The 23725-nt window shown below is 36.5% G+C and overlaps 1 protein-coding gene across 1 annotated transcript in view; it reads right to left on the bottom strand.

The window, feature by feature from the left end:
• The window catches only part of gdl (gonadal protein gdl), a 33565-nt gene that overhangs the window by 7515 nt on the left and 2325 nt on the right, over positions 1-23725 (bottom strand). The window contains exons 2-3 of the mRNA XM_081759811.1: positions 16856-17016; positions 5308-5441 (exon numbers count right to left, since the gene is read on the bottom strand). Coding sequence (XP_081615937.1) covers positions 5308-5441; positions 16856-17016 — 295 coding nt within the window. The remainder of the gene's footprint in view (positions 1-5307; positions 5442-16855; positions 17017-23725) is intronic.

The raw sequence follows: 23725 nt of genomic DNA, 5'->3' as shown, positions 1-23725 counted from the left end.
TCTTTAAGTTTCGAAGTAATCTCCATCGGCGTTCAACATCTTTTGCTGCATGGGGCCGCGGTGGCTCAGTGGTAGAGCGTTCACCTCTGGTGCTTGGGATCCCGGGTTCGACCCCAGCCTCCGCCAAGTGAACTTTGTGGTGGACAAACACCGTGTGCGTGGGTTTTCTCGGGGTTCTCCCGTTTCCTCCCACTTTCTTCATTCCACCATTTCATTCATTACTCATCATCACCGTCTCCTTTAGCCTAACCGGCATAACCGCGGGACGTAAAACTCAAAGATTTCATTTTTTCTTTTGCTGCACAATACGCTGTGATCAGGTGGTAATCTGTTGGCACAAGGTCCAGTGAATAGTGCATGGCACAAAGTCTCCCAGCCAAGTTTCTGAAGTCTCTCGGGTCTTCTTTGCCACATCTGGTTTGGTTGCGTTGTGCAGGAACAGCACACCCTTACAGTTCAACAATACCGATTTCTTCTGCCGCAATGCACCACTTGCCGACAATTCCATCATACAGAGAACATAACGCTTCGTGGGTGCAGTGGTGGTTTTGAGGTGTGAGGAACAAGGTCATGTGGCGACTACCAATGTCTGGTACGCCTGGAAGTGTCGTAGAGGATCCGCTTTTCGTCACCAGTGACAAAGCGATCAAAGATGGGTGTTTTCAGGTGCAGAGTTAACAGGGACAAACAGGCTGTTACTCGTGTTTCTTGTTGGCTGTCAACAATGTGTGGAGTACCCATTTGCTTAACTTGTATGATTTCCTCTGTCTGTTTCAGAGGAAACATGGAACTTTCCTGCAAATTCATTACACGTTAGACCAATGTCTTCCTCGATGTCTGCTTTTAGGGCCTAGTCATCCAACACATGTGGTCGTCCATTGCGAGGTTTATCCCAAAGGCTCACATCTCCCGAACGTAATTTCTGGAACCAATTCCTGGCGGTGCATTCTCCTCAAATGGCTGGGATGTGTGGCGACTTGATGCGGCAGCTGACAGGCCCACATGCGAACAAGCTGCTTCGATACGTCTATTTCTCTTCGACACTTGACGAGCTATGACTAATGTTTATGCCCAACGTGCCTGTATTACTGAAGGTCGATGATCAGACTAACTCCCAATCACTTGGCAGGCATATGCGTCATTTCCTTTTCTCTGTGTGAGCGACCATTAATAGGACGTCAAAAACGCCGTGAACTTTTTTTGGTTATTCTGTAGACTCCCAAAAACTAAAATACTTAATACTGAAATATGTATTCCATACGCTCTATCAATAAAAATGTTTCCAAATAACTGAAGAAGTTTTGGAATAAGTTTATTTATTTACTTATATTTTTTTCTTTTAAAGAACATCACAGAATTAAGGACCTGAGAGCTGAAATGTCCGTTCTTAGCACAGAAAGAATAAGTTTATGGAAAATCTGAAAGATACATTCGAACCTCCTGCTCTCTCTTAGGGTATATATTCGGGAGATATGGTAACTGCGGTAGAGCGTGGGGTCTCTTGTTCGATCCCCGGCCAAGTAAGCTTGTGGTAGCCAAGATTATGTTCATGGGTTTTCTCGGGGTACTACCGATTCATCCCACAGTCTCATTCCATCAATTCTTCCATCATCATTTGCATGCCTTAGTCATCCGTCTCCTTTCACCTAAAGGGCATAATCGTGAGACGTTAAACTGAAAGATTTCATTTCATTGAGGGTGTGTATTCGAATGGATTCAAACGGTGCAACTGTTACTCTAAACAATGAAAGTTGTCAATATTGACACTACAATCTAAATAAGGAATTATTTTTTCCAATGACGTACGCTTGGCATATCACGATCTCTTCGCGGCAGCTTTGCGGGTGTCACTTTCCTTGAAGCCTTCTTTCTCTTGGGCAACTGCTTTGCCATCGACTCCTGGTTTGTGTAACGCGTCATAATAACTTACGAAGTAATCACCCCAAGCGTGAACCCATTTTCTCGACAGTGTTTCAGTTGTGTGTATGTAGGAAAAAGATGTATAAACAGGCCATAACATATTCTTCCCAGTAACAGTTTAATTTTGGCGCCATCTGACGACACACACTACTACTGACGACAGCGGATGTGCCACTCTTGGCGTCATTCCCGAGGTGGCAATGGCGTTCCTAATTTGGTCCGATATCAACCGAACAACCTTATGTATACGTCAAATAATACATACCACAGCCAAATCAATCTATATTATAAAATTGAAAGTGACTATGCTTGTGACTCTTAATCTCTTGAACCAGCCGACCGATCTCGATCAAATTCTCAACATTGATGAGATTTGAGCCAGGGAATGTTTTTATCTATTCACTTTGTTGGTTTAACTTAGAGGAAGGGGAGATATATAAAAATAAAAATTAATATAACTCTTGAACCAAACGACGAATCTCGATCAAATTTTCAACATAAATGACGGTCTTTTATCATCTCACTTTGACAGAGCAATGTAGGGGAGGGGGAGGAGATATACAAAAATCAATATATATAAAAATAAAAGTAAGTATGTTCATGAGTTAAAAACTCTTGAACCACTCGACCGATATCAATCAAATTTTGAACATAGATGAAGTTCGAACCTGGAAAGCACTTTATCATTTCAATTTGACGGTACAACTTAGGGTAGGGAGAGGGAAATATATAAAACTGAATAAAACTTAATAATTCTTGAAGAGCCCGACCGACCTCGATCAAACTTTCAACACAGATAAAGTTCGGGCCTGGGAATGTTTTGTTCATTTCACTTTCACGGTGCAACGTAGGGGAGGGGGAAGTGGGAGAGATATATTTAAAAAATAATAAAAATGAAAGTGACTGTCTTCGTGACTTCACCACTCTTAAACCATACAACCGATCTCAATCAAATTTTCAACACAGATAAGGTTCGGACCTGGCATGGTTTTTATCATATTACTTTGACGGCGCAACTTAGAGGAGGGGAAGATATTTAAAAATTATAAAAAAAATGACAGACATTAATTCTATAGTCGAATCTATAGTTTTCAGGGTCGCTGAGAAGTGACACTTTCGCTGCTGTTTAAATCCAAATTCAGCCCCGGAAATTCGGGAGGGGGAAGATACATAAAAATGATAAAAAAAAAGACCAACATTAGTGTCGAATTCACAGTTTTCAAGGTCACTGAAATGAACAGTGATACTTTCGATCCCGCTTAAATTCAAATTCAGCCCGCAACTTGGGGGAGGGGAGGAAGGAGATGCACAAAAACGATTGAAAATGACCCATATCAGTTTCAAATTCATAGTTTTCAAGGTCGCTGAAATGAACAGTGACACTTTCGATTCCGCTTAAATTCAAACTCTGCCCTGCGACTTGGGGAGGGTATATATATATATAAATTATCGAAAATGAGCAATATCAGTGTTAAATCCATATCTTTACGGGTCGCTGAGATGAACTGTGACACTTCCAATGTCGTGCCCCGCAGCATTGGGGAGGGGGGGATAATATATATATATATATATATATATATATATATAAATCACTGAAAATTACCGATATTAGTGCCGAACCCGTAGTTTTCGGTGTCGCTGAAATGACCAGTGACACTGCCGATGCCGTTTAAAAGGAAATTGAGCTACGCAACATGGGGAAAATATAAAAATGATCGAAAGTGACCGATATCAGAGAGCGCTTCAGTAACAGTAAAAAGCAACTGACTAACGAAACATATTACTAATATTATTATTATTATTATTTTAAATTTAATCCAGCGAAGCGGGTAATTGATGCTAGTACAATAATAAAATATGCAATTTTCACGAAATAGAGTGATATTACTAAACAAACTATTTTAAATATAAAAATGAATGTTTGTTTATATGTTTGTCTAGTATACAAATCCAAACTATTGGCTTGGAATAATTCTAAATAACTGTATCGAAGAGATCGAAGGCTATTTAGAATTTTTTGATACCTATCCAGTGGCATAGGGAAGGGCGGGGCGGAGGCCCCCCCAAAGAGGTCCGACAATGTACTTTAGTACTTTGATGTTTGTAATTTTTTATATATTTTTATGTTTATATATTTTTTTGTTTGTAATTTTTCTATATGTACCTATAACAGCACTTGCCCCCCCCCCAAACACACATCTTGGATACGCTACTGTACCTATCCTACGGGGAGGAGGAGAAAAAGTGTTCAATAGGGAATAGGTTGTATAAAATTTATGCCAAAAATAGAATATCTCACGAGGTCCTCGTGTTAGGAAGATTAAACACAGTATGTAAACTCATTTTTAAAAACCTGTTGACATACATATATGACTTTCAATCTGGTAAAAATACTGTGAGGATAAGACATCCCTAGCGGGTGGGAAGGAGTCACATGTAAAAATATGGGAAACGAACGATATTTGTATTGAGTTCATAGTTTTCGTGGTTACACTGACGAATAATGACACTCCTAATACCGTCAACCCCATAGGCAAGAGGGATGGGAAGGGTTGAAAAATAAAATGTCCTAGGTGATACGAAATTAGTGTCAAATCCATACTATTTAAGATCACTACGCTGACTGATGAAAGTCCGATGGTATGTAAGACTGGTCCAGTCAAGAACGTGCATGTCAGCTGGCTTCGAAATTGACAGGGGCAAAGCTGAAGGCGTTGCTCGTCGTCTTTTATTCTACTCGGCTTTTTATTTTCAAATATTGTGCATAAACATGATTCTTCCCGTACGAAGCCGGGCACTTCTGCCAGTTCTTTATACAACAGAAAATGAAATATTAGGTTGTATTTGAAAAAAAAAAAAAAAAAAAACTTTAAATTTTAGGTCTCACGCTTATGCCGGCTAGGTTAAAGGAGATGGTGTTGATGAGAAATGAATGAAATGGTGGAATGAAGAAAGGGGAAGGAAACGGGGGATCACCGAGAAAAACCACGCACACGGTGTTTGTCCACCACGAAGTTCACTTGGCGTGAGTGGGAATCGAATCACAGACTCCCGAACTAGAGGTGAACGCTCTACTACTGAGCCACCGCAAAGCTGGATTTAAGTTTAGCGTCCCGTTGAGCAGCGAAGTTACATGAGACACGAACCTACAGCTTATCGTGGGATCCAAATCACATGAGCTCCCACTGGGAATCGAACATGGGTCACCCATGCCAAAGGTCCGTATGCTATTCACATTGTCACGAGGGAGCTGTAGAAAATGAAATAATTACCATAAAATACTGACAATATAACCACTTAAAAACATAATTTATATACTTTTAGTGTGTATGATTATATATGAAATGCAAAAATTAAAGATAAAATTTTCCATATGATGCAACATACTTTCTGATCAAGCTGAAGGACCAATTTCATGTCCGTTTGCTTAAGTTCTTCTTTGTGTTTGGCTCTTAATATAGCTCGTTTTCTCTGACGTTCATCGACATCTAGAGTTTGCTGAAGCATTTCTTGTACTTCAACTGAAAAATAAAAAAGAATTACTTAATAAACTAACAGAATGCATACAGAACATTAGTAAGGTTTGTACTCAACGAAGTACGTTTCAGCGACGACTTGTCGCTTTTACCAGTACGGATCATTCTAAGAAACAGCGTAAAATTTATTAAGGATTCGCACTGGTGAAAGCGACAAGTCGCCACTGAAACATCTACGGTCAACATTAACATTTGTGGGGTTCGGGTCCTTCAGTAAGTACGTACTTTATTAATACGCGAAAACATTATTTAAAACGCAATGACTAACAAGATACGTAAAATTATACTTAATGACGTAATAGGATGCATATTAATAATGTAAGCATCCAAATGTTAAGGCGGCATTTTCGACGCTACGTTTCAATGACCTTATATATTCATAATGCGTTTTATGTCTTTACTGTTAAAAAGGGCGTACTTATGTTAAATTCAACGACTTTTGTAATCTTCATCGTACCAAGGTAAGTCACTTTCTTATGAATATGTGCCCTATAGTTTCTACCAGAAGATTGTTACAATAAGGTCGAAGCACAGATATATTTCTTGTCAGCTCACTGTCTTACAAGCTGTACATAAAAATAACAGATAAGAAGCAGTATTATCAAGCATGTTAATAACGACATAGGTATTTGTTGGTATTTCCGGAGTGAATGGTAAGAGGTGGAAATAGTGGCAAATCAAGGGAAGATTAACACCTTTCTCTAAAATTGGAGGAAGCTGATAAAAATATGTAGTTCTTCACATGCAACACAATTTTTTCATTATAAATCATGCGTGATAATGATGACAAGAGGTCATTAAAATGTAGCGTCGCTACGCCGCTTTAACCTTCCATTGGACGTTTCAGAGGGGTTTTAACTTTCATTATGTAAAATTATATATTTTAATACATAAGAAATAAATAATTAACTTGTCTGTGTATTTTATTTCCTTAACTAATCATTTCGACTTCCACTAGTGCTAGAATCTTAGTCAGGATTTTGATTAAATTTGAACCGAACTACGGATTAGAGCAGGACAAAAGAAATGAAATTAAATCAAGATAGGCACTCTAGACAAAAAAATGGAATTATATTAGGGTCAATCCATTTCAAATCACCCAATTTTAAACACAACTGTTGCTCAACATTTTTTATTTTCCTCATGTTTTTGTCATGAGTTCCCTATAGATAGACAGTCACAAAACATTGTTTGACAAAAATTTACATGCCATAGTTTTTTTCTTCTGGCAGCCATATTTAAAATGGCGATGGGGCAAATTTTAATAAAAAATGTGGTTTCTGGAAAGTTTAATTGACAAGCTATTTTTAAAGATATCAGAGTAATTCAAAAACCAGTGTTTAGCACGAAATGGAACTACAGGTATACATTATTTTAATTTTTCTATCACATGCAAGAAAATCAGTCAAACTCTTTACTGTGAAAACTCAGAAAAAATATATAAGTTGTTAATTTTGAAGACCCCTAGTTTTATGAAGAAAAGGAGACTCACTAATGATATGTTATTTTTGTGTTGAATACTTATATAACTACCTGCAGTATAAGTTTTAGTCCTGAGAATGCACTCTTTTTTTTTTCTTTTTTCTAACGCTTTTCCAAAATGGCCGCAGTGAGGATAAGATGAAGATAACTGAAAATTTTACAGAATGTTCTTTATAGAAATAGGAATATATCGCAGAAAAATTATGACTGAGACTCAACTACATTTAGAGTAATTTCAGTAAAAACTCTTACCTTTCTACCCGTTCGTGCAGTGCCAAGATAACAAACTGGGCTTGAAATTATTACAATTGACATTGGTCGAATGATGTTTAAATCAATACAGACAATGAATGATCAAATATTTCTACTTTTAAATAACAATGGGCAGTGCTAACAATAGGAGAGAGTTCTAATTCTTAAACGTAACTTACCGATACATTTTACTGCACTACACTTGCGCAGTGTTGAATTCAGACATTTTCACCCGGGTGAGGGGAGTTTCTCTGTATTTTTGCAAGAAAGCAGTATATTTAATAATTCCATTCACATGCACATCTTACCTAATATTGAGACTAATTGTGGATAAATATTTAAAGATTATAATTAAAAACAATCTTTTAATTTTATCTAAAACATTAAATAATTATAAAGAATGGCAAAAAATATTTAGACTAAACTTTCATTGCTATTTAAATTAGTTATTTTTGTTACTATTTCCTATTTACAGTAGTACTATTTCCTGTTTGTTATTACTATAGAAATTTGGTAAAAGAAGATTTAAAATGACTCAAATATTTAAATTTTCTTAAAACAAACATACATAGATATATTTTAACAAAAAGTTCTCATTCTTTCTCACACTTCTGATTCTAAGTCAAGTATATTCGCCTTGGTTTCTTCGCTGCATACACATCAATAACTTTGTTCACGAAATCTTCAGTAGAATCTTCGTCACCTTCAATAGCAATTTTTCACTTATGTACTACTATTCTATTGATAAAATCTATATAAATCTCAAACCCAGGAAGGACAACTGTTCCTCCCTGATCCCTCTAAATGACGCCCTTTGAATCTCTTCCTCTAACTAACTTAGTTAAAGAAAGGTGTGTTTGCTTTAACAATTGTAAAACACACTTACGTCTGTTGCTTCCGATGCCAAAAATGGGATTTAGGTCGCTCTATTTCAAATAATGCAAGAACTGTTAATTTTGAAGAACTGAAGTCTGCTGACATTAGAGATCATATGGAATGATCGAAGGATCTTCCCTATCTCAATCTGTGCTAGTGCTACTTACTAACATATAATATAGGGCGAGAGTATAGTACCTACTAAAATACGAGGGCCATCCGGAAAGTGGTACCCGTTTCCGCCGCATGAAACGCTGACGACTCGGGGAGTCGCAGGGAAAGGTCAGACCGCGTCAGGGCTTGTCTGCCTGCTCTGTGCGAGGTTGCGTGACGCCAGCAGTGCCTATGTTGTGTCTGTGCTCGTTTATAATGATTAAACGAATTGAGAACCCAGCCAGTTGTGAAGTGAGGGCCGTGGTTAAATTTCTTAATGCACGAAACGTTTGACCTTGTGAAATTCATCGCCAATTAAAGGAGGTGTATGGAGACAATATGATGGACGAGTAGTCTGTTCGGCGCTGGTGTCGCAACTTCAACCTTGGGAGGGGGAGTACACACGACGAGGAGCGTTCAGGGAGACCATCTGTCATTATAGACGAACTGCTGAGGTCAGTAGACGAATGCGTGAGGAACGATCGACGCGTCACAATTGATGAACTCTGTGAACATTTTCCTAATGTGTCTCGAACAATTGTTCATGAAATTGTCAAAGACCATCTGCATTATTCAAAAATCTGTGCAAGGTGGGTCCCTCGCACGCTCACAGATGAGCACAAAACCAAGCGTATGGCTGCAGCACTGACGTTTCTGGGACGTTATTCCGATGAAGGAGACTCTTTCCTGAATCGCATTATTACAGGGGACGAAACATGGGTTTGTTATGCATCACCTGAGAGTACACGACAGTTCATGGAATGGCATAACGCCCATTCACCAACCAAACCAAAAACATTCAAGACAGTTCCGTCCACCAGGAAACTCATGGCAATCATATTCTGGGATCGATGAGGTGTACTGCTCATTGATTTTATGGCCCGTGGAGACACAATTAATGCTAATGCGTATTGTGAAACATTAAAGAAATTACGGCGGGCAATACAAAATCGACGGCGAGGTCTGTTGTCTACAGGCGTCATTCTCCTTCATGACAATGCCAGGCCCCATCCAGCTGCGAAAAAACAACTTCTGCAGCAATTCAAGTGGGAAACCTTCGACCATCCACCGTATAGCCCGGACTTGGCCCCTTCGGATTTTCATCTCTTTACGAAGCTTAAAGATTTTCTGGGCGGGAAAAAGATTTGACAGCGATGAAGAACTTAAACGAGGCGTGACTACATATCTCAATACGCTGGCGGCGGAGGACTATGACGCTGGAATACAAAAACTCGTCACACGGTATGACAAATGCCTCAATTTGCTTGGTGATTATGTGGAGAAGTAGTGTAAAGTATGTTCTTTCCAATAAAAATGTGTATATTTGTTAATATGTACTACTGTCTCTTTATTGCACAAACGGGTACCACTTTCCGGATGGCCCTCGTACAAACCTTCCATCAACAGTTGGCAATTTCGTGTTCTGACAAACTCGCTCACTGCGTTTAGAAATACAGGTTCTATTGACTATTTGGTATTCTATCTTACATGTTACATGCCTAATATTTTTATAGAATGGGTCTACGTCATTTATATGTATATTGGGAGATCGGATTTTGTCTGCACGGAAAGAAAAGCAAATAATTGGGTGAAATAATTTCTTCATTTTGTGATTGAAATTTTGAGAGTTTCTCCAGGAGGGGAGGGGGTTAATAAACCCCCTGAATTCATCCCTGCATTTGCGTACAGTATACACACAAACACGATATTTCATTGCATAGTTTATCAGTTATGTTGTATGTTCCACCAAATACTATTGTAAGTTCCAATGGAGTCACTTTTAGTACTATTTCCTTTGCAGGCACCCAAGCAGTATTTGTTGGAGTTGAAAGTTCTTGGTCCAGAAGGGTGAAAGAAATGCACCAAAACATCATTGTTATCTTCATTTATGTCTTCAATTTTTCCAAGCCACCACTTATCATCATATATACAAGCAACTAAGTCATTATTTGCAAAAAATGATACGTCTGTAAAAAGAATTGAGGGTTGATTACCATTAAAGTTTGAGCCTTTGGAAGTAACAAAACATTTTTTTTTAATCGCCACATATGGGGACATATCTGTGATAGCTTCTTGTTCCTTTCACCGGTAAACAACATTTAAATCTCTCAGACAGTTTTGTTTCTATTTGATCAAGTCTAGCTGAAGAAACAAATATATATTTAAGTCCAGTTATATTCTCTCGACGACAGTATTTGAACATATCTTGCGGAGTCAGGATCTGTTCTGTGTAAGGTTTTTGAAGGGAAGCTCGTGTAACTTCTCGTTTTGTTGTTGCACCTACCCAATGATGTTTTGGTGCATTTCTTTCACCTTTCTGGACCAAGAACCGCCTTTCAACTTTCCAAAAAATGATACTGCTTGAGTGCCTGCAAAGGAAATAGTATGAAAAGAAACTCCATTGGAACTCGCAAAAAGTGTCTGGTAGAACACACAACAATACTGATAAATTTGCAATGAAATAATGTGCTTGTTTAACTCTCTAATGAAAATTACAGCTGGCAAGAAGTTGAAGTTTTAAATATAAATACATAGAAAAACATTATTGTGTATACTGTACGCAAGGTAGTACAATAAAATGTATCGTTAAGTTACGTTTAAAAATTAGAACTCTCACCCATTGTTATTTAAAAGTAGAAATATTTGATTATTTATTGTCTGTAATGATTTACACATCATTCGTCCAATGTCAATTGTAATACTTTTAAGGCCAGTTTGCTACCTTGGCACTAAACGAGCGTCTAGAAGGGTAGCGTTTTTACTGAAATTACTACTCTATTACTCTCAATGTAGTTAAGTCTCAGTCATAATGTCACTGCTGTACACAATGTCAGTGAGTTTCTATTCCCGTATGTTTTAACGTTTGACAGAAGATTTGTTTTTTACATATCTTAACGTTTTAACCATTTTTTTAACCTTCCTTCATGTTTTTTGTTCTTTTTGGAGCCTACCACAGGCTGAAGAAGGAAGTAGCACCTTACGATAAGCGCTACCTGTTGCATGTACAAGAAAATTCTGCTACATATTTTTTTGCGGTGAGTAGTAGTCTTTTTGCTTTTTCTCATTGAATATAATCACCGCTCGCAATACGCAATCACTTTCGTTTATAGTAAAAAGTTTCCATACATTATACGTGTTATTAAATTCTGAATTCTAAAGTGCATTAAGAAAGTATTTTTATTTTACCTCAATAATTTATATTTTATACAATCTTTTTCTTTCCTCTTACTCCTACCTTCATTCTGAGGACTGCGGAACGCACAAGACTAGCACCGAGCTGATGGGCGAAAAAACTCGCCCGCTGGCCGCTAAGGAGTTAGATAGAAACTTTTTTTCCTTCACGTTAAAAAGTGCGACAGGCCTCCCAGCAGAACATTGAAAAAATATAGGACACTTTGGTTTATACAATAGAATATTATGCTCTGAAGCACAAATAAATAAATAAATAAAAATAAAATAAAAAATATATTGTAAGAAAAGGCCACCCTTCACTGGAAACAAGATTTAGATTAATACACAATAAGAGTATATATAACCTTTTGCTTTTTAAACTTAATAGACTTGCTGTATTGTTTTGGAAAAAAGAAACTGACTTAAATAAATTACTTGATTTACTGATTAAAGAAAAATGATCAACGTATTTCCCTCTCAAATAAACAATGTGAAAGAATTTCATTCATCATAGCTCTGCAAATTATATATACATTTCTAACAACTGTTATATAACATAAATTACAGGCCCTTTCCAGTTCATAAATAATTTTCAGGATTTTCACCCTTTTTCTGCTTTCCATGACTTTTCCCGGGCGTTTTCACAACACACTTTTATTTCCAGGTTTTCCAGAACGCGTGGTAACCCTGCATATTATGTACAGCACTATTGGAAGGCGCTAGGAAAGTTGGTAAATACCAACACACCTCAATGGTCAGCCAATACTGCCAAACCCTGCTGAAAGAGAACGCTGATACAGCTTGCGTTATAAGAAACTGGAGCATGGCAAGGTTCCTCAGTTAAGCTTCGCTGGGGAAGAACAAGCACATAGGAAACAAAGAAAAAAAGAGTGGACATGGGAGGATAGGAAAAAGCAAATTTGAAAGAAATAATAGTGAGAATTAGTGACTAGTCCTCAGAAAAAAAAAAAAAAATGCTAAGACACATTTAGCATACTGCTAATATGTAGCAATTTAACTCACTGGAACTGCCCTTGGCTTCTATTTTTAATAATTCAATGCCTGAAAAATATAGGAAATAAAGGACAAGATTAAAATATAGAACATATATAGGACAAATATACACAAATTTCCAAAATATAGAAAAAAATAGGAAAATAGGACAGCTGGGAGGCCTGGATTAAGCTTGTATGTAAGGACAGGGTTTTAAAGAGCTGTTCTCTTAAGCAAAGGTAACGCTAGAATGAACCAAGCTACAGTCAATATCCTGATGTTACCAATCTTGAATCAGAGTTGCAAACTCTATACTATAATAACTAAAAATAACTTGGTAGCTCCTCATCCGTATACAAGTATAAATACGCATAATTATTTTTGTATTAATTAAGAAGGCATGTGACTTTGTGACTATATTACAAAGCCGTCTCTGGCAATTACGAAAAAAGGACGACTGAACTATAAATTATATTAGAAACCAAATAAACAACTAAAAGTCTGTTAATATTAAAGTTATATAATTAGACCATTCTATGTTCTAATGCATAGTGTATGTGAAACTAATGAAATGATAGTGCAGGGTCAATCCATTTCAAATCACCCAGGCAATGTTGCCGACATTATTTTATTTTCCTGATTTGTTTATCATGAGTTCCCTATAGTTAGATAGTCACAAAACACTGTTTGAAAAAAAAAAAAAAATACATGTCAAAGTTTTTTTCTGGCAGTCATTTTTAAAATGGAGGTTGGGCAAATTTTAACAAAAAACGTGGTTTCCGAAAATTTTAATTGCCAAGCTATCTTTAAAGATATCAGAACAACTCAAAAATCAGTGTGTTCAGCATTAAATGAACTTCAGGTATACATTATTTTAATTTTTGAATCATGCAAGACTCAGTCAAACTCTTTACTATAAAAACTCGGAAAAAAATGTATAAATCGTTAATTTTGAAGACCATTAGTTTTATGAAGGAAAGGAGACTCACTAATGATATGTTGTTTCTGTATTGAATACTTATATAACTACCTGCAGTATAAGTTTCAGTCCTGAAAATGCACTCTTTGTTTCTAGAGCTTTTCCAAAATGGCCAAAACCTTAAAACGTCAATTTTCTCAGGTCAATATCTAAAAAGGGACTGAATGAAAATGACTGAAAATTTTACAGAATGTCCTTTGTACAAACAGGAATATTTATAAATAAATAAATAAATAAATAAATAAATAAATAAATAATAATAATAATAAGAGACAACTACATTTAGAGTAATAGAACAATGAATTTCAGTGAAAACGCTACCCTTCTACACGCTCGTTCAGTGCCAAAGTAGCAAACTAGGGCTTGTTTAAGCATTACTTGAAGAAATGGTTTTCTCCAAAACAATTAACTTATATTTTGTTATTTAGGCCTACCTTATATTTATAGTTAAAACTGATTTAAAACTAGAAATAATATACAGAGTGGTCCAAAAGTGTGGAAACACCCGAATAAAATCCAAACCGTTCAGAATTGGAAAAAAAGGAAGAAAGTGATGATAACAGACGAGGGGGAAATCTTTTGAGACATATGGCACCATCGGCCGCCATCTTGAAATGACGGAAACTTTTTTAAATGGGCACCCTATCGTGTGATACATCAAATAAGACTGAAGTTTTACCGGGAGTTCAGTGGTGAAATGTTTTTAGCTCTGCGAGCAACCGTTGCAAACTTTTAACAGATTTTCTTTTCTCTGAGGAGTGGTAAGACGGAATGGCCCTAACAAGGGATGAGCGGATAGAGATCGTGTTGATCTCAGGAGAGCGCAGCAGGGGACAGATCGAAACTATTTCAACGCATGACACTCAGAACGGAAGCCCATTTGCTATAGTACAGTGTGAAACGTTATTAAGAAATTTAAGGAAACCAGGTCGGTGGAAAACAAACCAAAAGCAGGCAGGCCTCGCACAGCGAAGGATGAAGCGATATTTACTATTGTGTTGTCATAATTCGCGAAATGTCCCACCCGCAGTACCCGTCACCTAGCCCAAGAATGTGGTGTATCTCGTACGTCCATCCTGAAAATCGTATCTGTGCATAAGTGGCACCCATACAAGATACAGGTATTCCAGCATGTAACCGAGGATGATCCAGACCGCCGAGTCGAATTCTTGAGTGGGCCGCGGCACAAATCAGACAGAATCCTCGATTCGCATATGACGTCCTGTTCTCGGACGAGGCATTTGTGTGTGTGTGTGTGTCGGGGGAGGTGAACAAGCTCAATCACCGATATTGGTGTGACAACAATCTACATTGGTACGACGATTCTCGGGTCGTTGGCTCTGACAAAGTGATGATGTGGTGCGGGGTGTAGGGTACCCGTGTTGTGGGCCAATTCTCCATCGAGGGCAATTTAAATGCAACTAGCTACCTTAACATGCTTGAAGAGGAGATCCTGTCGTCCGTCGCATTAGAGGATGGCTCTTTCACGTTGTTCTACCAACATGACGGGGCACCACCTCATTTCGGATTATGTGCTCGTGAATGTCTCGATGAGAAATTCCCACGGAAATGGATAGGCCGGCGGGACCTATGGAATAGCCACCATGTTCCCCAAAACCCGTTCCATTGGATTTTTTTTTTCCTGTGGGGCTACGTGAAATCCGTTGTGTATTCTACTAAGATTAGCGACATTAACCACCTTCAACGCAGGATTATTGACGCACGTGCCAGCATTCCTGTGGACAGTGGGAAGGGTAATGGATGACTGGCAGCAGCGGATACATTTAACGATTGCTCAGAAGGAACAGCACATTGAACAATTGCTGTAACATTGGTCAGTGGGGTGGGACACATATTGCCCGCAGTGTTATCTCCAGGTAAGTGCAGAAAATCCGGTAAAAGTTTGCAAAAGGTGGTCGGAGAGCCAAAAGCATTTTACCACTGAACTCCCGGAAAAATTTCAGTCCTATTTGATGTATTACACGATAGGGTTCCCATTTAAATAAGTTTCCGCCATTTCAAGATGGCGCCCGATGATGCTATATGTCTCAAAAGATTTTCCCCTCGTCTGTTATCATTACTTTTTTTCCCCTTTTTTACCAATTCTGAACGGTTTGGATTTTATTTGGGTGTTTCCACACTTTTGGACCACCCTGTATATTATTTCTAGTTTTAAATCAGTTTTAACTCTAAATATAAGGTAAGCCTAAATAACAAAATATAAGTTAATTGTTTTGGAAAAAACTATTTCTTCAAGTAATGCTTTAAACAAGCCCTAGTTTGCTACTTTGGCACTGAACGAGCGTGTAGAAGGGTAGCGTTTTTACTGAAATTCACTGTTCTATTACTCTAAATGTAGTCTTTTTTTTTTTTTTTTTTTTTTGGTGAGATATTTCTATTTGTACAAAGAACATTCTGTAAAATTTTCGGTTATTTTCATTCTTTTTAGATATTGACCTGAGAAAATTAACGTTTTAAGGTTTTCGGCCATTTTGGAAAAGCTCAAAAAAACATTTTTAGGACTGAAACTTATACTGCAGGTAGTTATATAAGTATTCAATATAGAAATAACATATCATTAGTGAGTCTCCTTTCCTTCATAAAACTAATGGTCTTCAAAATTAACGATTTATACATTTTTTCCGAGTTTTTACAGTAAAGAATTTTACTGACTCTCTTGTATGATATAAAAAATAAAATAATGTATACCTGAAGTTCATTTCATGCCGAACACACTGGTTCTTGAATTATTCAGATATCTTTAAAAGACAGTTTGGCAATTAAAGTTTCCGGAAATCACGTTTTTATTAAAATTTGCCCAACCTCCATTTTAAAAATGGCTACCAGAAAAAACTATGACATAATTTTTTTTCAAAAAGTGTTTTGTAACTGTCTGTCTATAGGGAACGCATGATAAAAAAAATCAGGAAAATAAAAAAAAAAAATGTTGAGCAACAATTTTGTTTAAAATTGGGCGATTTGAAATGGACTGACCCTGCAGCAAGTATGGAAAGCTGGCGACGAATATTTTACCACAATAGTAAGAATGGATGACGAACACTATAATAAGAATGAATGATTACGAAACTCTATGGCTTAATGGAACTCAAAACGGAAGTTCGCCATTTGATTTTACCCTGATTGTGAATTTTCACGGGGTTCATCCATATTCTCATTCTACCAATTCTTTTGTTATCATTTAGTTTCATGTGTCTTCAGCCTGCTACTGGAATGGAAATGGTTTCGTTTCTGGGATTATTGTTATTTTCCTGCTCTATCTTTTTGCCCTACCAAAACTTCTTTTCACAGATTTCCCAAAATGATATCGGTTTAAATTCAACAAGACTTACTAGAGAGAAACTTATGTTTAACAGAAATTAACCTGATATTATGAGTTTTGAGAAGTTTCATTCTGCTTTATTACGAGTTTCGTGATCGTCTATTCTTTTAATATAGCTTAAAGTTTAAATATACTTAAATATCAAATGCTTACTTTTTTGTCTGTTGATAATTTGTAGTCTATGTTGGAATAACTGTTTTTCCGTCATATGTTGTATTTCCATTAGTCCTTTTACAATTTCAAATATCGTATCGTTAAGTAGACAGTTGGCCAATCCCGTGAGAAGTTCGTTTGGAACACGCTGTTGGTATTCACTGAAATAGAAAACATTACAATTAATAACGGTACATTCACTTTACAAAATCTTCGGACTACCTGTTTTACAATCTATCAGTCACATTTAGAGTACGTAACAGAAAACACTTTTCAATTTAAGAAACTGTAAAGCTAATATCAGACATACTGTTTTACTCTGGTGTTGAAATTCTGGTATTTTGGTCATCTCAGACTGTGCTCTTCGAAACTAAAAAAATAGACACTGAATTAAGCAAAGGAAAAAAAGTTGCAATTCTAACTTAGAAGTGTTTTAAACAAGGACTTCAAGTTTACCAGATATTTAGTAACCCTTTCTCATACAGAACTCTACTTATGTAAGCTAAAATCTTCCTCGTGAAAGTTTTGCTTACGTACTCTATTGTTTGCAAATACGTAATTAGGTCCTTTCATTCGACAAGCCAATTGAAACGTGTGTAGTTCGGTGCTTTGAACACTTGAATGGTCGTGTGTTAACAATACTTAAATCAATAAATGAACGGGAATGCGAATAACACTGCAATAACCAGTCGAGAGATAAACTAACCCAACGCTATTTATTTAACCAAAGTATCTGAAGCATTTCAAATACTATTTAAAAGTTGGTAGTGTAGATCTACCTTATTTACTGAGTCTTTTAACAGTTTTCTGAAACGGTTTCAGTCATTTATAGTGAGTTCTTTTTCAATACGTGAAGTCACATTAAGATCAATCACTTTATACCAATTTATATAATGCACCCTTAAACAATATATGTATTATGTGTTTAGATAATTTGTATTTGTCATGAAGGTAATTTGAGTTTTAACTTCAACCATATTCCCCATTAGGTGCTTGAAGTCAAATACGTTGAAAAGAATGTACTTACAATCATTTATTTGATGAGTGATTTCTATTTGAAATGGTAGGAATATCTGGTATGTATTTGTAGCTTATTTACTTCTTTATTAGTTACCAAGTAGAACTCATTACTTCAATATTTTTTTCTAAATTTCCTGTAGTAGATTATATATTAATAACGTTTCTCAAAGGTGAAGTTATTCACATGAACACTGAAATTATTTTATGAAAACATCTTGCTCTTTAGATGCAAGGATAGTAAATTGAAAACTTAACAACAACAACAAGCCTCTTGATACATTTGTTATTCACTTAGAAAAGAATTATTGCATAGATTCGCCGGTGAAAGAATGGAGATTTTACAAATTTTCTAAAAACACAACTATGCGTATCTCACTTTGGTAATACTTCTTCTCTTGTAAATAATTTTAAACTCGCTCCACTATCTGCGGCGCTATCAATTACGCGGTATTATTAATTCTTTCCTAAATTTTATGTAGATCTTATATATTATGTACAGGCCCGTATTTACATATTGTGCGCCCCTGTGCCCTAAATAATTTGCCGCCCCTCCACCCCACACAAGTACCACTGATAACTGATAAGAAAACTAACTAACTAACTAACTCTATGGCCTATGGAACCCGGAGGTTCAACGCTGCGTTCACAAAAGCTCTCCAGTGACCTCTATCCTTAGCTAACTGCATCCAGTTTCTACTTTATATTCCTATTTCTGCGAGATCCATCTTAATATTGTCCTCCCATCTGCGCCTATGTCTTCCTAATGGTCGTTTTCCGATGGGTCTTCCATTCAAGACTTTGAAAGCGTTTCTACTTTCTTCCATTCTAGCTACATGACCTGCCCACCTAAGCCTCCTAGACTTGACGACCCTAACAATGTTGCGTAAACCGTATAAATTATGTAGTTCCTTGTTATGAAGTTTCCGCCATTCCACATTCCCGTTCCTCTTGGGCCCGAATATTCGTCTCAGGATTTTGTTCTCAAGAAAAATAACTGTTTATATTATTCACCGTCAGAAGTGGTTTAATAGCATCTATATTAGTAATACAATAAGCTGTCTGTCTGTAGAGCTTTTCAACTCGAGAACCATAAATAGATAGAAAGATGGAATTTCAATATGTTTTAAAGCACTCAGAGATATGATAAAAATTATGTTCTAGTTCCGAGGTCACATCTGAGCTGAGATATGGGGAAGCAAAGTCACCATAAGAATAACATGGGGGCATTTTAAAAATAATCGAAAACGACAGATATTAGTGATGAATTCAAAGTTTTCGAGATTGTTGAGTTTAACTGTATGTTTTCATTATGTTCAACTTCGTCCTCACCCCTTGGGGTGGAGATGCGAGATGATGACTTTTTAAAAGTAATCAGATAAGCTAGCTAATTAGTAACTACTGTAATTAGAGCGAATTAAACACATTAACCTATTTTCTTGCGCTTACGCGGGATTCTATGGGTTTCAAGTTTTAAATATTGCTTTATTGTGAATCTTAAAAATAATCCAAAATTTTGCCGCCTTGTGTTCGAGCACATAATAGCACTTACCTAAATACGGACCTCATTATGTACAAAATGATTTTTTTTTTTTTTAAGTATTGTCTAAATGTGACACACAGTTTGTGTTTTTAGAAAATTTGTAAAAATCTTCATTCTTTCGCCAATGAATCTGCGCAATAATTATTTTCTATATAAACTAGTGTATCAACAGGTTGGCTTTTCTATTCTCAATTTTAGAACTCTTGAATTTAAAAAGAAAGATATTTTCATAATATGATTCGATCTTCATGTGTTGAGAAAGGATATTAATATACAATCTACTAAAGGAAATTTAGAAAAAAAGTTATTGAAGTAATGGGTTCTACTTGATAATTAATGAAGAAGTAAATAGTTATAAATACACACACCAGACATCTCCGCCATATCAAATAGAAGTCACTTAGTAAATGAATTAGTAAAATACTTGACAGCACATTCTTTTCAACATATTGGAAATCGAACACCCACTAACTAATACGTCTGAAGCTTACATTTAAATGATCTTCTTTGGCAAATACAAATCACCTTAAAATAACTCATATACATATAAAGTCTGATGGGCACATTATATAAATTGAAATGCTACATTCAAAAGGACCCTTGTAACGAATTTGTTCAGGGGACAGAATAATACTCGAAGTGATCGTCGCAAAAAGTTGCACAACTTTGCTGCACGGGTACTCTTAAAGGTATGACCTTAATTCACAGATATAGCTAACATCATGATTCTATACCTATTCCATTAACTATTTTCGCCACGCAGTCATAAGGTTTAGATCGAATAAAATATCTAATTTTAGAAATCACTAAATTGCCTGAGGTGTGTCTAGGTAATATTTTGCTTATATAATATAAAGGCACCTTCCATCACCAATGTTAGTAAACAAATTATTTCGATTCTAAAATATTATATAATTACTTATCTAACGTATGGAAAACATTGTAATACATCAAATCACTTACATGTAATGTTCCTCATCAATTTTCCTCTGGTATTTTCTTCGGTTACCCTTCTTTAGAGGCACACAATGGCTTAGGCCGTTTTCATAACACGATCTTCACCTTGTTTTCTGTCTTAACAGTGGTAATTATAAGACTACATGCAACTATTGTAAAAGGCAGACACCCATACGTATCGATAAAACCTACGCAATATTTATAATTACCACTGCTGAGATTCAAAAACACTGTAAAAATCCTGTAAAAAACCGGCTTAAGCCATTGTGTGCCCCTGAAGAAAAGTGACCGAGGAACTCACTCGAAATATACGAGCAAAGATTGATGAGGAACATCACAGGCGAGTAATCTGATGTAAAATAGGCCGAGTAGACTAAAAATTTTTGAAATACACAAAATAGGTTGCAGAAGGTGCATTTCACATATACAAATGAGTCACAGTTACAATATATGTTCCAAAAATTAAATAGTACACATAAGAATCCCCCCATCCCTTTCCCCTATCTATATGAGACAGGCCATAGGAGGCCAAAAGGCTAAATGAAGGTAATGCTACAGTATCTAGGCTTCATTATATACAGGATGTGATGCAGTCAGTACCACGCATCAGTGTCCGGCCGCTCTTACCCTCCAGACACTCATTTCATAGAGGTTGGGTGAATTCTTGAGAAGCATGTGTACGTCGACAGGGCAGAACAAGAGAAATTTTCCTTGCCTACTAAGAATCAACCCCGGGCTTTCCAGCTGGTAGGTAGATACCTTAGCAACCACGCTACAGCGATCCTAAATAAAACAGAAACGAAAATAAAATTCTACAATGGACGGAGAAAACGATGGTATTGTTGAATTGGGCTGAAAGTATTTATGAACAGTACACATGCAATAGCTACTCGGATGTTAGTCAGTCAGCAGTTTGATAGTCCGAAAACTTATTTGCCAAATCTGTTGAAGCTTTTCTATAACTATTTTCATCTAACCAATGTCACTATCAGTTGTATGGCTTAGTCAAAATAAACCTACACAGCCGTAAATCATCAATGTTTTAAATTACTATTACTAGGAATATTATGTTTTATATGCACCCAGAACTATGAAATCTTAGCAACCTACACAACTTTCAGATACCAAATTCACACAGGGTTCCCAAAAAAAGTGAAGATCGATTTCCCTGACATAAATTTTTGAATATAAATGGGAATATACAGAGTAAGTTCTATCATACAGTCTCTAACGGTCTCCTCCATCTCCATAGCCGTCCAACACACACCTTAATTATCATTTACATATTTGTTATGTTCAATATGAGTAATTGTTATTTACACAAAATTTAATACATAAGTATATAATAATATATGTATGATACAGTAACACATACCTAGACATTGCAAATCATACTTTTTTTTTTTTTTTGCTTGAAAAAACAATAAAAACAATCAAGAGTATTTTGTCAACTCTCTCTGACCTAATATTACCAACACTGAGACATGTTAATCCTCACATTTACATTTTAAAACAGAACTTTCTTTTGCTTTCAGTTTTTGTATTTGTTCTACGAAAGCGTCTTGTTCTTGTTTGCAACATAATTCCGTTTGTTTCTTCCTTCTTCTAATTTCTTCACTTCAGTACCTAGCTTTCTTCTTTCACCTTTGATTTTACTTTCTTCAGCACTTTGGATTCGTTTGTCTTTAAAGTCATCATAGCGCCTGCGCTGAACGAACTGAAGGAAGCATTCTTCGATCAATAGGAACAGATTCTACATCTCCATAGTACATAATTGCATTATGCACTCCCCTCTGTGCTACCAGAGATTCTTCGATTTGGTTTTCTACAATAAGTGTCTTATTGACTGAGAATCTACCCTTCACTGAGGCATTGCTGTGGGATAAAATTAAACATATTTTCACAATATGCCACAAATCAGAATATTGTTGTTTATTGGACACTATCTTTGCAAAGAAGTAATGTAACCTGATATTGCCCTCTTCTCTTCGTATTCTCTAAAGTTAAGAGACCCCTGGATTTCAGTACAGAAAGACATAAATTGACACTGCTTTCTCAGCTTCAGAATCATATATTATGTTATGCTCATGCAGAGTTTGTAGGATACGTTTCATCTTAGTCCGAGCAAGTTCTGGATTGTTCTTTTGTAGCCTGGGGTCGAAAGCTGATAGAGCACGTACTAGTTTGTACTTCAGAGGGCTTCTTTCCACCAGCAAAAAGTTTCGACAGTCAAGCCTGAAAGCTAGTTTATCTTTATCTGATGCTTTCAGTGCTTTCAGTAGTTTTTCTGTCTTAAAACGAATGTCCACCTTTCTTGTTTCCAGTAAATTTTCATTTATAGTCAAATTCAAAGAAAGAAGCTTCACTGTACAGTTGGCAACTTTCATTATGAAGGAAATGAAATGAAATCTGAGTTTTACGTCCCACAGTTATGCCGGTTAGGCTAAAGGAGACGGTGATTATGAGAAATGAATGAAATGGTGGAATGAAGAAAGTGGGAGGAAACGGGAGAACCCCGAGAAAACTCACGAGCACAGTATTTGTCCACCACAAAGTCCACACGGCGCGAGCTAGGATCGAACCAGGGACCCCAAGCACCGGAGGTGAACGCTCTACCACTGAGCCACTGTGCCCCTACAACTTTCATTATGGTTTGTTTGACACAACAACTCATTAGATTCAGTAAGAGATATAGAAGTTCTAAGTACAGGAAACAAACAAAACAAACAAATGGCTCATAACTGGAATTTCCTTTAAAATGGTTTACACTCTGCTGTGACAGTTTGTAGAAACATAATTTACACTTCATGAATTGTCTTGTACATTTACGTTCCCTGACTTTCCATGATATTTTACGCAAAATGCATGATTTCCCTGATTTTCCAGAATGTGGGAACCCTGTTCACAGGTAATATTGTCAGAAACAAATCCTTTTACTTGCTTTTAGCTAAACAAAATCATACAAAGAACAAACCAATGGTTAAATATAATGGTACCGTCACATGTAATCTTTCAAAACACTAAGAAGAAACTACACAAAAATTACTGACACAGAAATATTCTGCAAGTCTAAATCATAGATATGGAAAGTATGCTTACGAAGCATACTACCTACGAATAATGTACCGATTTCTCAACACCCAAACACCCACCCAAGATTTCTAACATCCAAAAGGAGAATGAAATGAAATGAAAATCTTGAGTTTTACGTCCCATGGTTATGCCGGCTAGGCTAAAGGAGACGGTGATGATAAGCAATGAATGAAATGGTGGAATGAAGAAAGTGGGAGGAAACGGGAGAACCCCGAGGAAATCTACGCACACGGTGTTTGTCCACTACAAAGTTCACTTGG

This window comes from Thermobia domestica, chromosome 5 (assembly GCF_964235325.1).
Source record: "Thermobia domestica chromosome 5, izTheDome1.hap1.1, whole genome shotgun sequence".
Classification (NCBI taxonomy): Eukaryota; Metazoa; Arthropoda; class Insecta; order Zygentoma; family Lepismatidae; genus Thermobia; species Thermobia domestica.
This window is presented reverse-complemented; position numbering and strand designations above follow the sequence as displayed.